The 15,333-nt window shown below is 45.8% G+C and overlaps 2 protein-coding genes across 2 annotated transcripts; both read right to left on the reverse strand.

Annotated features, from left to right (window-relative positions):
* Window positions 1-614: 614 nt before the first annotated feature.
* LOC127308407 (uncharacterized) lies at window positions 615-8,363 on the reverse strand. The gene is made up of 13 exons (XM_051339210.2): window positions 8,044-8,363; window positions 7,145-7,254; window positions 6,944-7,054; window positions 6,819-6,876; window positions 5,270-5,359; window positions 4,641-4,735; window positions 4,430-4,483; window positions 4,194-4,331; window positions 3,553-3,610; window positions 3,341-3,455; window positions 2,279-2,348; window positions 1,398-1,469; window positions 615-966 (listed from the first exon to the last, which is right to left on the reverse strand). The coding sequence occupies exons 1-13, from the start codon at window positions 8,270-8,272 to the stop codon at window positions 850-852; spliced, it is 1,317 nt and encodes a 438-aa protein (XP_051195170.1). The 5' UTR covers window positions 8,273-8,363; the 3' UTR covers window positions 615-849.
* A 2,920-nt stretch (window positions 8,364-11,283) lies between these two features.
* On the reverse strand, window positions 11,284-14,810 carry LOC139832336 (uncharacterized). The gene is made up of 4 exons (XM_071822073.1): window positions 14,582-14,810; window positions 13,637-13,746; window positions 13,466-13,546; window positions 11,284-11,655 (listed from the first exon to the last, which is right to left on the reverse strand). The coding sequence occupies exons 1-4, from the start codon at window positions 14,799-14,801 to the stop codon at window positions 11,284-11,286; spliced, it is 783 nt and encodes a 260-aa protein (XP_071678174.1). The 5' UTR covers window positions 14,802-14,810.
* Window positions 14,811-15,333: the final 523 nt, after the last annotated feature.

Genomic DNA, 15,333 nt, shown 5'->3' on the forward strand with positions numbered 1-15,333 from the left:
TCGCAGAAGCCATTGCCACATGGAGCATAAGACACCACTGTGCCAACACTAACAGACATCGTTTTTTTTCTAATAAACCCAGTAATATCTTAAACCTGAGAAACAAATTGCTTGACTAGTATGGCATTGTAGAGTAGTACTTCAAAGATATAATGGAAATTAATGGTGGAACAGGTAGAGCCCAGACAAGCTGAGGAATACAAAATCCTGATGTTGGAGAACCTGTTCGCTATCCTGGTATTGGATTCACTGTTTATACATTTGAATCCAGATGTTGGAGTGACGCTTTAATATACTGAGTTTCCAAAGGAAAAAAAAAAGATCAGGTCACTACTCCTGCAAGAAGCCCGCCAAAACTAGAAGAAAAAAAACAGGTGATTTAGAATTTGAAGATGTACTAGTTCCATTGTGATTAGTGGTTACTTCCGGTTACCAGGGAGTGGGATTTAGATGTACATCATTTTAAATGTTGATTTGAATAAAACTAGTTGCCTTTAGCTGAATGCAATCCGGTGCACTTGAGCACATGCCAGAAAGCCAAGTCGGACTACCTGCCGGTTTGAACAATTCCAGCACCGCAGGCCCGCAGCCACGACCAAAATTACCCAGGTCAAGGTACAAGCTCATCACCTTATAGGGCATTAGATGGTTTACAATGTACTACAATGCAAGACAGGAACACACTAATATGGTATTTACATGGCATTACACATAACAAGCCTCCACATCAATGGATACCACACCAAGCAAAAAATATTCATTCGCTGACAGAGCTCCACATGGATGCAAGCACACATGTCTAATACTACAGAAAAAATGGAGAACAAGAATCCATGCGTTGGCCGACAGTCATGGTTTATTCTGTGCATGGATTGAAGCGCGGATCACATGATTTGGAGCTGGTGCCTTCTCGTTGATAAGAATTTGTTCAGGGAAGTCCACCCGAATCGTTTTGAACTGGTAGTGCTGCTTGACATCAAATAAAAGAAGATGCAAGTTATTGCCAAGCGTGAGAGGTTTAATAGAGCCTGATACTATGACCGCAATAAACATTCTACGGTACAAGAAACTAATTGTCCAAAAAAGAAGTGAAATGAAACCGATAAAGTCTGGTTAGGAAAATAAAAGGAAAAAAAAACAGGCTGTTTTCAGAAAAAGATCCTGTTCTGCGCCTAATTGACATCCTCTATCTATTCCTCATCTTTTCCAAAACAGATGTATTTTTATACTTCTTAGCCGTGGTGAAAATATCAAATGTTCAAAAGTAAAAAAAAAAAAACTCTAAGAAAGGAAAGGAAAAGAAAAACAGTCTATAGGTTCTTAAAGACGGTTACTTGGATGGTCTGAAGTAACGAAATGCAAAAAGACGTAGAAGAAGACTGGTATCAAAGGCATACCTGCTCTTTCCATGGTATATTCAGGATTCTGTAGTATGGTTCCAACAGTGCCACCCGGTCACCTTCTTTAATCTGTTGCGCAAAGGTTAATATTAGCAGGTATATCAGACATCGCAGAAGCCATTGCCACATGGAGCATAAGACACCACTGTGCCAACACTAACAGACATCGTTTTTTTTCTAATAAACCCAGTAATATCTTAAACCTGAGAAACAAATTGCTTGACTAGTATGGCATTGTAGAGTAGTACTTCAAAGATATAATGGAAATTAATGGTGGAACAGGTAGAGCCCAGACAAGCTGAGGAATACAAAATCCTGATGTTGGAGAACCTGTTCGCTATCCTGGTATTGGATTCACTGTTTATACATTTGAATCCAGATGTTGGAGTGACGCTTTAATATACTGAGTTTCCAAAGGAAAAAAAAAAGATCAGGTCACTACTCCTGCAAGAAGCCCGCCAAAACTAGAAGAAAAAAAACAGGTGATTTAGAATTTGAAGATGTACTAGTTCCATTGTGATTAGTGGTTACTTCCGGTTACCAGGGAGTGGGATTTAGATGTACATCATTTTAAATGTTGATTTGAATAAAACTAGTTGCCTTTTCAATCATGGGGTTTTCCATATCTAGCTGTAATCATGGGTTTTCCATATCTATATATGTTTATTCAAATATAACCAGTTTCCTTTTAACCAAATAGTATGAAAAGAGAGACGAAACCATATGCCACATAACTGTCTAGGTTTTCATGGTATTAAACTGAACCAGAACCCTTGGTGGTACCAAACCATTTATCCCAAAGATAATATAAATAAGCAAGAAACACATAATGCAGTATCATCATTTTCAAAAAATAACCAGGTACTAAAGGATCTTACTGCTTCATTTCGTAGCCCATAAACTGATAGTATAAAATAAGACTGATCTGAGTCGCACGTTAAATAATACCTGAAAAATCATAAGGTTGTCCCATTGAAGTGGATAATACAAATTGCAAAGCATATGAGGTAACAGGAGAAAAAAGATGTGGCAGTGTCTTTTATATTTTAAGTATGCACTCTGTAAAGGAACAACGCTGTATTCATCTACCTGATTACATTGTGCGTCAAATTCGGTAACCAAGTAGACATATCTTTTAGCAACACTGTTCTGGAAATATGTTACAAGATCCTCGGTTGCTAATAGGAAAAAATTCTGGCTTTGCAGTTCAGCAAAAAGACAAATGGTTTGTTTACTTAATCTGTTCAGGCATAGTATTCTGGTGTATGCTCAGGTGACCATACTCTATGCACTATTGCAATAAAATACAATCAGGATCGAAGATTCTGAGTAAAACCACGGGTATGCATAAATCCTGGTTTCTACCAGGCAAGCTAACACCACATTGACCAATATTTTGCAAATTCCTATTAACAAATAACTGACAAATCTATGGTCGTAAAACTAACTTGAGAACTTTACAGACGACCCTGTTTAACTTAAAAAGTACTTCATGCATCACAGAGCAATTTTTATATTCAAGTTTACATTCAATTTGGCTCAATGTTTCAAAATCAATTTCAGGCAGAAAAAGAGCAAACACAGCTTCCGGCGAGGGGTGAACAATTTGCTGGAATTTTTTAATTTATCTGAATTGAGTTAGCAATAAACCACAGAAAGAAGTCCCAGTTTCTATTTCTTTCATGTCAGTTAAACACACTATTTTCCCAACCAAAAGTAGATCCTTGGAGGATGGACCATAGCAGCATGCATCATATCTTTCAAATTCCGTCTTTCATGATAGTTAATAATTCTTCCAGCAGTACATTGTTCCATGACACTTTTTAGAATATATTTGTATATAGTTCAAAGCAGCACAATCAAGTGAGAAACGAAAGAAACAAGTCATAATGAAGCATGCAAGACACACTTATTGAATATGACGGATTGAAGGAACTTACAGTGGAGCAACATCGTCATGTCTTATCAAAAGCACAACTTTTCCCAAAACAGCAACCATCTTGTTTAAACCCTCTGATAGAATGCTTATGGTTGCTTTCTTGTGGGATGATTTTACTATGATGAGAAGGAAAGATGAAAAGGTATATGTTAGAAAAGAATAATTAAAGAACTCATACAATTTCAACACTTGCATTGTTAATGGGAGTATTACAGTTGACTTCATCCAAAGAAGACACCAATGATGCTAATCGCTTGGATCGTAGTTGTCCCTGAAAAATAAATATATTATAAACAGAAAATTAAACAGTATGCCATATCCCTGAAGAAAATTTATTATAATCAGAACAATTATTTGAGCAAATGATGACTGAATCATAAAATGATTGAGCATATGTGTCATATCATAAGGAGTTACACATTAAAGAGAGGGTGTCTACAGATTGACCATTCTATAAAAGTTTTTTACAAAGGTAATAGAAGTATTCATCACATGAGCAAATCAAAATTCTACACTGAACACAAGCACTTCAATGTTGTATACTTCAGCTGTAGGCATGGGGTTTCATTTTGATGCTGTTAGAATTACATATATGACTCTCAGCTTTACAGGGGAAAAAGCTAGTTCTCATATCACTACAGTTGTAGAAATATATTAATGCCGATTCCTCTCATTTCATGTAGTTTGCTTAATCTAATGAAATAGATGACTTAGAAGGATCTCCAGTTGTGCACGGCCATTAAAGATCAAGTTTTATCTGTTTTAGATTAAGTTCAAATAAGGCTCAGTGAAGTTGTTTCTGCTAATACATGTTAAAACTCTGCAGTCCACATACTTAGATATACAAAAGTTACCTTCATTGCATTCACAAGCTTATCAAGGAGACTGGTGATCTTCTGAACTTCTGTATCAGCACCAAGGTCAGGGTCCTTTAAAGCCGCAGCTTCAAAACCACTAAGGGCTCTTTCGTAATTCTCTAAATATTTGTTAGCCTGGAAAAGAACCAATATAATATTTATTACGCAAATGATGAAATTCTTGGTCAAAGTTAACTGATTTTGCTACCAAATTAATTATCTGGGGTACTCACGGTGGCAGAGTTATAATAGAGGTCTGGATTCAATTTCGTAGTTTCATCCTTCTCCTGGAAATAGAGTAAGCAAAAGTACACCCCAAAATATAACTGGAAGGTTCACATAAGAAAAGAACGGAAAACTACACAAAAATGATCCATCCCTTAGTCTCCATGATTTCCAAACTAATGCGCTAACATAATTAAATGTAAAAAATGCACAACTTACAGCATTCTGATATGCTTTGACTGAATGATGAAGTTGAGTGTGATCCCAGGCCCCACTCACAAAAAAGCTTGTGAGATATGCATTTCCCAGATTATCTAACAGAAAAGGAAAGTGAACAATTTTGTTGAACTTGAATATCTTGGGTACAAATCTAAAATAAACCTCTGAATACTCAATCTTATGTTCATTCAGAAAAGAATAAGGCACATGCAAGAACAATGTATGTCATGGCTTAGAAATACTAGCCTCGACTTCAGTAGGCCTTAGATCAAAACAGCTGCAGCATATTCATACAGCAACAGATCGTGCATTTTATGTTTCTTTTGATACTAGTAGTCATTTATTCTAAAAAGATAAAAATAGGTGTAAATTCTGACATCACCAAATCCCACTTCCTTCTCTTATTCAGCTTGTTTGATATTTACATACAAAAAATAGTAATGGCAGGAGCTGCAACCTGTTTGCTTTATTTCTTAATTTAGGTTAAGAGCTGCTTCATTTAGAAAGGTCAAATGAGAACTCCCACCTAGAACAGAAGCTTCTGATCCATGCCTTAATGTTTCAAAAGAAAAGGCAGATGCTGAAGAGAAGGAATATAGGCAACAACAATAGAACAAATGAACTCTTACACCAACAGTTGCCATCTTTTATGTCCAGCATTACAGCTTCTTTTGCATGATTAATGCTCTCTTCCACCAACAACTTTTGATCTTCACTACCTGAAAAGGCGAACACAAATAAGTGATGCAGCAAGCTCGAAAAAATGCAACCAAAAAAATTTGAAGAAAGACATTTTGTCATTTTTACAACAGCAGTTGAGCATTAAAGCATCCACTAGATGGAGGCCCAACATGAAGATATTATGCAAATTACTTGTGAAGCAATTCTAATCAACAATACATAGTAAATTTTTTAGTGTTGAGGGGCGCAAGAGACCTCCCTGAACACCCACGGGAGGAATAAGACATAGCACAAATCAGCTGAAAATCATCTCCATCGGAAATTCAGAAGGCTAGAAACATACATTATAATTTCAAGCTCAAAATAAAATCAATCACAATAAGGGCAACTAGGTCCGAAAACCACAACAGCTTGGTCTATGCAGGAAACAAAGCAAAAGCTCAATAACGGGCAAACTACCTAGCTAGACCGAGGTCTAAAGCAATCCAAAGAACAGACAAGGCCGAGCAACACGGCGCACATAGGAACACACCCACTAACTGTCCGCAACACCAACAATAACATCACCATTGCTAACAACGCGGTTTCAGGATTTGTGCCTTTCACTTCGGGAGATAGCATCACAGCGCTACTCAAGTATATTATATCTGTAATAAGAGCACTCAACATGCACAACTACCTTAGCTGCAAGGGGCAACCTTCGCCTCAGAAAGATTGCTTAACCCCACTAAGCAGCCAGGCTTCCTCCTGCTTGTCCCGGCCTCCCTTGCGCTCTCTCGTTTTAGATGATCCCTAGTCAACTGGTCAATTTTATACAGTATACAGTACCCGTTAAGCGGTCAAACATGACTGCAACTATATTATCAGCAATTAAGCTCATTCAGCCCACAACGGAAACAGTATTAAAGATTGACCTGGTCAATCATGCCGGCATAGAGTTCAAACGGAGAATAATGTACAAGATAAACCAAGGCCAGGAGTGCTGGTCTTGCTCTAAAGCTCACAGCCTATTTCCAAGCTTTGCACATATCACTGTCCTTGAAAATGATGGTGTACTGATACCCAACACTTGATGGTATCTAGAATATTAGCACTACAATTGATGGTCAATGCTCCGAGAAAGCCACGAGTACATTGTTAGTAACTTGGTGTTGCACATCCAAGTAAATATCAAAAAAGGCAGCCCGGTGCATGAAGCTCCTGCTTTGTGCAGGGTCCGGGGAAGGGTCGGACCACATTGGGCCATTGTATGCAGCCTTTCCTTGCAATTTTTGCAAGAGGCTGTTTCCGCCAAGTAAAGATGAAAGATGAAATGAGTAAATATTTGGTTCACTTGATTGTTTTATCCCATATTAGCAGATGTTTGTCCTTAAATACAAAAATAAATGAAGTATGCAAGTATGAGACTAGTTATAACTGATAATAATCCATCTGCAATATGGAGACTTTAAGAAACCATCAACTGAAGAGGTGCTATATGATAGAGGGCATCCTCACCTTGAGCCATACTTCTTTCAAGCATGGAGAGTTGGCATAGTATTTTCTTATCTGCGCCCTGCCAAACGAAATTATGCTGGATAAATCTGGAAACGTACAAAAACTTGTTCAAGGTTGAGACTTACCTTTTTCAGTGCTAATACAAAGCAATTCTTTGCTGAAGCCAGATCCCCCTTCTTCCAGATGCAGTTGCCCAAACATAGCCATGCATCTACAAGAGATGGATTCAGCTTTACCTAATGTGTCCAGTAGCAACAGCAGTTGTTTAAGTATCTAGACAAGAGAGAAAACGCATACAAGAAATGGTCTAGTCTTCGGCTACATACTGCTTTCGATAGATGATCTTCGGCCTCCTTGTTATACTCAGGGAAGACATCCAGTATTTTCCCCCTCAAGAATTCACAAACAGCACGCTGTTGTGGTGATTTCCTTTGCTCTGGATTTATAACAAACTAAAACTTAGTGTCGGAAAAAGCATAACGTGAACTTTGCCAAAAAGGGTGAGGAAGTTGACAAATGATATAAACAAAATGCACATATAATCACAACTAGGGGTGAAAACACTTGAATTGTTTTTGAATGATCCAGACCACTTTCAAATATCAACCCTATCAGCTCATATATTTGCTGGATATTGCATATACAGAAACATATACATAAGTCCGTCAACTACGAATACAGGCTCAGCTATCCAGGGGTGAAAGCACTTCTACGTTCTAGAGACCATAACTTTCTTGTTTGAAGTTCGATTAGGCAGAAGAGTATGCCATATTCTCAACAAGGTCTAGGCAGTATGCCCGAAACCAAACATGGTAAAGACACTATCGCCCGTGTTCAATTCATTTTCACACCTAATCACAACAAGAAAAGTGACAGACTCACAGTTACCATGTATGTGACTTGTTTAGTTGTTTCTCATGTGTCCCAGGCGTCGGCATTGCATGTCCAGCAGACACTGACACCCAACTTAGTTACTACTGAATTGAACAGCAACAGTAACACTGGCTAGACAGCGAGAGCCTAAACAGTAGAGAAGTGGGACAGGCAACTGAGCCAGCCCCCAAAGCATGTACTACGTATTAGCTGATTCCGATTGGTGAAAATCGTCTAAAATCCGTTTTGCCCGTGCACAGCTCACTGTCGTCAGCTATCGATTACCGATGGAGGAACCAAAGGCAAGCAAAGGAACAGAGGGAGACTGGCGGGTTGGGAGACGGAGATGTACCAGGAGGGAGGGAGTCTAGGATGGCGAGGGCGGCGTCGGCGCGGGCGCGGAGCGCGGCGGGCTTCTCGGCGGGGTCGCGGGGGAAGAACGTGTCGCGGAGGCGGTACAGCTCCTCCACCGCTTCGGCCGTGCTCTCCAGCCCCGCGTCCGCCCCTCCGGCGCCCTCCCCCCGCTGCGAGGGCGAGGCGGAGGTCGCCGCCACTCCGCTGGCCTCGCGCTCGCGGCTCATCGGTGTTTGATTGATTCTTGGTGGCGATGGGATCTAGCCGGGGAAGAAACCGCACGCTCTGGGGAGGGATGGAGGAAGAAATCGGAGGGCAGTGATGTGGGCCGTGGATCTTGACGGGTGGCGATGGGATCTAGCCGGCCGGGGAAGAAACCGCACGAGGGGTACGTCTAGTACTGTGGGGAGGGATGGAGGAAGAAAATCGGAGGGTAGTGAACTAGTGATGCGCTGGGGCCGTGGATCTTGACGGGTGGCTTTTGGCCACGTTTTGGTCTTGCCAAATTGAATTGTTCAATCAGAATTGAGGTTGTTTCACCGGGAGGCCAAACCGAAGGGACTGAATTAGTTGTTTTTTTTTGGCAGATTTGAATCCTTGGCAAAACTCATTTCTCATCGACGAAACTATTTTGAAAATCGACCTCTATAGCGCTAGCAAAAATGGAGCTAAAATAGTGCAAGGCGCCGAACTGAACTCCACGCCACAACGGAAAAACCAAAGTGAAACCTTTGACTCATGTTTTCTCGATCAAGAGGACTCCCAGAAGGGAGAGCCCCGGTTCCATTTTCATCACCGAAACCAGGTTTTTGGCAAAGGCTAGGTTTAAAGCTCAAAAACGGAGCAAGAAAACAAAAGAAAGGAAAATAGGCTACAAGTTCAGTGCTGAAAACTAAAGAGGAAAACCTTTGACCCATTTTTCTAACCCTTTGACTCATTTTCTGCCGAAACTACTTGACGCCGGCCTGTGCAACTTCGGCTTCATCCTCATTGGCGCCGAATTTAGGGGTTAGAGCATCTCCACTCGTCCCCCCGACGAGGCCCCCGAGCGACGTTTTTCCCATCCGGACGGCGAAATTCGGCCCAGTCGCGCCCCCGGTTCCTCGTTTTCGTCCGGATTTGGCCCTTCATCCATCCGGCGAGCCCACGCCATCCCCAGCCCCCCCGGGGAGCGCTCGGGGACTCCGGACGAAACGAAAGCGCGCGAAACGTTCCCGCGCGTCTGGTGGCCCCAACTTGTCGGCGAGAGACACTGATCGTCGTCCTCATCGCATCGTCTTCCGCGCGCTGTAAAAGCCTGCCGCCGATCAGCATTCGCCGGACGCGTAGCTTCCACGCGGCGAGTTAATGCCGTCGCCTCGGTTTCATGCGCGCCTACCGCTATTTATCGCCGAACTACCCCGGCTGCCCCGCATTCACCTCCTCGCTCGTCTTCCCCCAAATCATCCCCGAACTCGAAGGAACCAGCAATGGCGAACGACGGTGCGGCCAACAACGGCTTCGGCCGCCGCTCTCTCCACCAATGGGAGGGGCGACTCCTGCACGCGGCGGGCTACCCTGCGCCGCCGGACTTCCGCGCGTCAGGAGGCTGGAGGCTGACGCGGGCGGCGTGCCGATCCCGCCGCCGCCAACCGGTGGCGGCGCACTCAGGGAGGCGATCGACGAGAGTGACGAGCAGCGCGCGGATCCGCGCTTCTTCCCCGACAACCACGAAGCGTGGATCGCGTTCTTCCGGCGAAGGTACGAACGCGAACTCGCCGCTTACGACGGCCCTCCTCCTCCTCCGGCAAGGAACAACGGCTGCCGGCCGCCGCCGATGGTGGAGCGCGCCCAACCGCACCCTCGAGAATGTGCTCGCGCACATCGAGGACGGAACTCCCCATCACTGGGGATGCCGCCGCCGGTGGCGGCTCACCGTGTCGCGCCGGCACGGTAGTTCCTGGATACCGAGGAGGATGGCGTTGTCCTCTTCGTCGTCGGGCTCGAGGTCGGCGTCTAGGTCCGGCGGGTCGACGCCGGCCACCGTCAAGAAGGAGTGGCCGTCTCCGGCCACCGTGAAGAAGGAGCCGGCGTCTCCACCGCCGACCGCGAGGGCGCGACGGCGTCGCGCTCGTCATCCGCGACCAGCCCTCCTCGCCGCAACGCGGGCGGAAGAGGAAGACGGCGAAGAATGAGGCCGCCGCGGCCGCCGCCAACCAGCTCGCCGAGGAGGAGGCGAAGCGCGCGGAGGACGCCGCGGTGGCGGAGGCGATCGCCGTGTCGGCGAATGACCTGGTGCCCGCCGACAACAGCCTCCCCATCGACGCCGCGCCGGAGTGGTCCGAGCGCGGCGGGAGCGCCGAGGCGAGCAGCGGCCGGCGGCGAATGTTGGATCGCCGCCGCGCGACAACTCGCCGCCCGCGCCGCGCCGCACCGTCGTCCTCGCGGAACGCCGCGCCCGGGGAGGTGATCAAGCTCGAGGAGAGCGGCGACGACGATATCTACCGCCATCGCCTCCACGCGCCGGCGACGCTGGCCAGGGCACGAGCCGCTGGTACGAGGCGCCGCCGCCCCAGGACGACGCCGGCTCCAGCAACGACGACGACGGCGGCGACTACACGACCTTCTACCGCCATTTCGGTATGTAGGAGGCCGCTTTTAGTTTTAGTATTAGTTTGCCAATCGCCGAATTCAAATATATGTACGAATTCGGCCTATTTATGTACGAACTCGCCTCTATATGTTAAATATCATTAAATTTCGCTTATGTTTGAACAAATTCGCCTATTTTGTCTGAATTCGTCGTATTACGTTGCATCTATCCTGGGCTCGCGGCTGGGAAAATGGGCCTCCCCACGCCAAATCTTCCTCGAATCCGGACGAAAATTTCGCCGGATTTGGGCGCCAAACGAGTGGGGATGCTCTTAGATTCTGAAATAGTTTCGCTGGATGGCGGATGACACATCAGTGTGATGCTAGGGTGCTATCGCACACCTTGGAAGATTCATTGTTCCGCACAATGCAATGCTTGAGAGGTCTCCTAGCTTGGCAACAAATGGCTCGTACAAGGAAATCCTATCTTACTTGGGCGAATAGGTTTGGATTGCTCGTTTTGTATCATGCGAAGATGCATACAGGATACAGCTACAGAAAAATTACTACTTAGCTACAAATGTGCTACATCTAAACTACCTACAGACCCGGTCAGCTAGTTACATAGGATCGTTACATACAACAACAGTTAACTGAATATCTGCAGCTACACTTCAACACGAGGCGGGGCCCCGGCGCTCTGATTTTGCTTGCTCCTCGATCGGCTCCGTTGTCCGTTTCCCCTTGGAGTCTTGCGGCGTGGATGGAGCGCAGTCGCGGCCTGCGTGGGCGCTGACGACGGCTTCTCCCTGTCTTCCCGCTCGGCCGGCTCGTCCGGTAGCGTGCAGCAGTGGGGTGAGCCATGCCGCGAGGTGACAGTGCAGCAGTGGAGCGCAGTCGCGGCCTGCGTGGGCGCTGACGACGGCTTCTCCCTGTCTTCCCGCTCGGCCGGCTCGTCCGGTAACGTGCAGCAGTGGGGTGAGCCATGCCGCGAGGTGACAGGGCAGTCCTCGATGCTGCTGAAGGGCTGCTGTCCGGCCTGCGTGGGTCGCCCGAGGTGGATTCACCTTTTCCGCTTTGCCGCTCCTGTCCCTGGTCTCCCGCTGCGGCGTCTGCCGGTCTGATGAGCTCTGGTTAGCATTACTGGTCCCGGCCCTGCTGGTTCCTTGGCAGCGAAGCGAAGATCGAGCCTGTGTCCCTGTCAGAGTGGCGCAGCAGCTCCGAACGCCGGCCGCGCGAAATTACCACCGCGCCCCCGCCTCGGCCCGCGTCCAAAGCAGCTTCGCCGCCTCTTTTTCTGGAGTACGTCCGTCCTGCCCTGCGCTGCGCTGCACCGGAGGCAGTGTGGAAGCAGTAGGCCAGCACCAGGTCTGTCCTGCGCTCCCCGCACTGTACACCACTCACAACCCTCTTTTTCTACGTCCGTCCTGACTCCTGAACCAGACGGAACCCAGCCCTGCGCTGCTTTGCGTTTCTTTCGCTCCTCTTTTTTCGGCTGGCGGGCGAGTAGGCCTCCTCCTGCATGCTGCGCCGCGTACTTGCCTGCCACAATTATTTTCTCAAGTCTTCCTCTTTTGGGTTCGTGGACTTGACTGTGCACTCTACTAGTATCCGCTGGTAGGTCGTGGACTCGTGGGCAGATAGCGGCCAGGACCAAGGGATGAACTAGCAAGGCCTCGTGGTGTCTCTGCCTGCCTGCCTGCCCAGGGATAGGGTACGTACGTGCTGGACGCGGATTCAACGCGCCTCGTTACTTCCATCGACCCAAAGTTTTCTGAACTTTCTTTTGCGAGTATAAATATAATTTCCATAGGAATAAAAAAGTTTCTGTTTAAGGCTAAAGCTCTTCGAATAGAAAAGGAAGTTAACTTCAAAAAATGTAAGAGCACAAGACTTACTCACTTCGCAGTGCACAAACACAAGGAATTCAGAATCTGACTGGAATAGGCCCTAATATCTACACTGATGCTTCCGTTCCTTGTCTTGCCATTTTTGAGCAATTTGTATTTTTCTAAAAGCTGCTCATGTATTTTTCTATGCATACTTCTCATCAACCTTCTTTTGTTTCCTGGGCAATCAAGCGCGCAAAGGAGAAAATAAGCCTAGGTTCTCAGCTGCATTTACTTCACGCGCACTGTTGCATGTGTGATGTGATGCGTCCTCCTGGGCATAGCGCCGAAATCATGGCCATGTCGTTCTGACTAGGGCCCTAGTGCTGACAGTACGTTTCTTTTTACCGTGAGGCTTTGGACATGGACCGATTCTAGATGCTTTTCTGAGAAATCATTACTGGCCATTGTGAAGGATAGTTGTTACCGTAACATGTTTAGAGATAGAGGTTGTTAGTAGTTTGTATATGGGCTGATTCGGTTTATAAGGATCAGTCCAAATCTCCTTTATCTCCTCCCCAAGTTGTAAACAAACTCAATGTAAATCCTGCCAATGTTACGGCCTATATAACACGAAACCGATCCCGAGACAAAGGGCATCGTTCAACGCAAATTATCACATGGTATCAGAGCCACCCTTCCAAAAACACATCTAAACCCTAGCAATGAACTCCTCCTCTAGCGCCGCCATGAGCAACCCCCTTCCATCGCAAGGCACATCGGAGAAGCTGACGCGGGACAACTTCCTGCTATGGGAGACGCAAGTCCTCCTCGCCATCAGAGGGGCTCGCCTGATGGGTTTCCTTGATGGAACCAACAAGGCGCCGGCGGACACGATCACCGTCGAGGATAGTGACGGCAAGGGCCGCACCAAGGTAAGCAACCCAGAATATGAAAATTGGGTGCAGACTGATCAGCAAGTTTAGGGTTAGGGTTTTGGTTGGATATCATGTGAGATGCTATGCATGTTCGTCTTATCTGAAGTAAGATGCAGTTGCCCAAACATAGCCATGCATCTACAAGAGATGGATTCAGCTTTACCTAATGTGTCCAGTAGCAACAGCAGTTGTTTTAAGTTTCTAGACAAGAGGAAAACGTATACAAGAAATGGTCTAGTCTTCAGCTACATACTGCTTTCGATAAATGATCTTCGGCCTCCTTGTTATACTCAGGGAAGACGACCAGTATTTTCCCCCTCAAGAACTCACAAACAGCGCGCTGTTGTGGCGATTTCCTTTGCTCTGGAGGTATAACAAACTAAAACTTAGTGTCGAGAAAATCATAACGCGAACTTTGCTAGAAAGGGTGAGGAAGTTGACAAATGATGAGGATAAACAAAATGCACATGTAATCACAACTAGGGGTGAAAACACTTGAATTGTTTTTGAACGATCCAGACCACTTTCAAATATCGACCCTATCAGCTCATATACTTGCTGGATATTGCATATACAGAAACATATACATAAGTCCGTCAACTGCGAATACAGGCTCAGCTATCCAGATATACATAAGCAGTTCTATGTTCTAGAGACCATAACTCTCTTGTTTGAAGTTCGATTAGGCAGAAGAGTAGGCCATATTCTCAACAAGGTCTGCGGAGTATGCCCGAAAACAAACATGGTATATAAGACACTATCACCTGTGTTCAATCCATTTTCACACCTAATCACAACAAGGAGAGTGACTGACTCACAGTTACTATGTACGTGACTTGTATAGTTGTTTCTGAGCTTGAGTTATCAGCCCATTTTTCAGACACGGATAGTACAAGAGTACATAGAACTCTTGCGGAAAAAAAGCATGTGTCCCACGCGTCGGCATTGCATATCGAACAGACACTGACACCCAACTTAGTTACTACTGAATTGCACAGTAACACCGGCTAGACAACTAGAGCCTAGACAGTAGAGAAGTGGGACAGACCCCAAAGCATGTACTACGTATTGGCTGATTCTGATTGCTGAAAATCGTCCAATCCGTTTTACCTGTCGTCAGCTATCGATTACCGATGGAGGAATCAATGCCAACCAAAGGAATAGAGGGGGACTGGAGGGTTGGGAGAGGGAGATGTACCGGGAGGGAGGGAGTCTAGTACGGCGAGGGCGGCGTCGGCGCGGGCGCGGAGCGCGGCGGGCTTCTCGGCGGGGTCCCGGGGGAAGAAGGTGTCGCGGAGGCGGTACAGCTCCTCCACCGCTTCGGCCGTCCTCTCCAGCCCCGCGTCGGCGCCGTCCCCCCGCTGCGAGGGCGAGGCGGAGGTCGCCGCCACTCCGCTGGCCTCGCGCTCGCGGCTCATCGGGTTTTTGATTGACTAGTACAAATGCCCGTGCGTTGCTACGGGTCCTCAAATTATATTTCTCAATATACATATATAATCTAAATATCATATATGAAATTTTGAAAATAGATTTATAGGTGGGTACATAGAGTAGCAAAGTGTAGACAATAAAAAAAAGGACCGAATGTTGGTTGAAATGTATCATAGAAGAACTTAATACATAGTCACAACAATGCCCGTACTTACAATTTTCATGTTTTTGGTGTTGAGTTTGTTTAATTATATTTTTGTATTGCAGAATATCACTGTTAGAGTACAACGAAGGGGATATACTGCGTATTGTTGCAAGCTGCATAAATAAGGGAGGCACTGTGTTGCCTGTTGCTTGTTGTTCATTTGATATTTTGTGTAAACAAATTGTTATCTTAAAACTAAATTTAGTCACTTGCAAATTTATTCAGTGTGTTAGTCTCAATTTAATGCAGTTTGACCTTCAGAAAAATATGTTGTTTTTATCTAAGGATGAGCATGGTGAAGCATTGCGGGTTTT

The sequence above is a fragment of the Lolium perenne genome, chromosome 6 (assembly GCF_019359855.2).
Source record: "Lolium perenne isolate Kyuss_39 chromosome 6, Kyuss_2.0, whole genome shotgun sequence".
Classification (NCBI taxonomy): domain Eukaryota; kingdom Viridiplantae; phylum Streptophyta; class Magnoliopsida; order Poales; family Poaceae; genus Lolium; species Lolium perenne.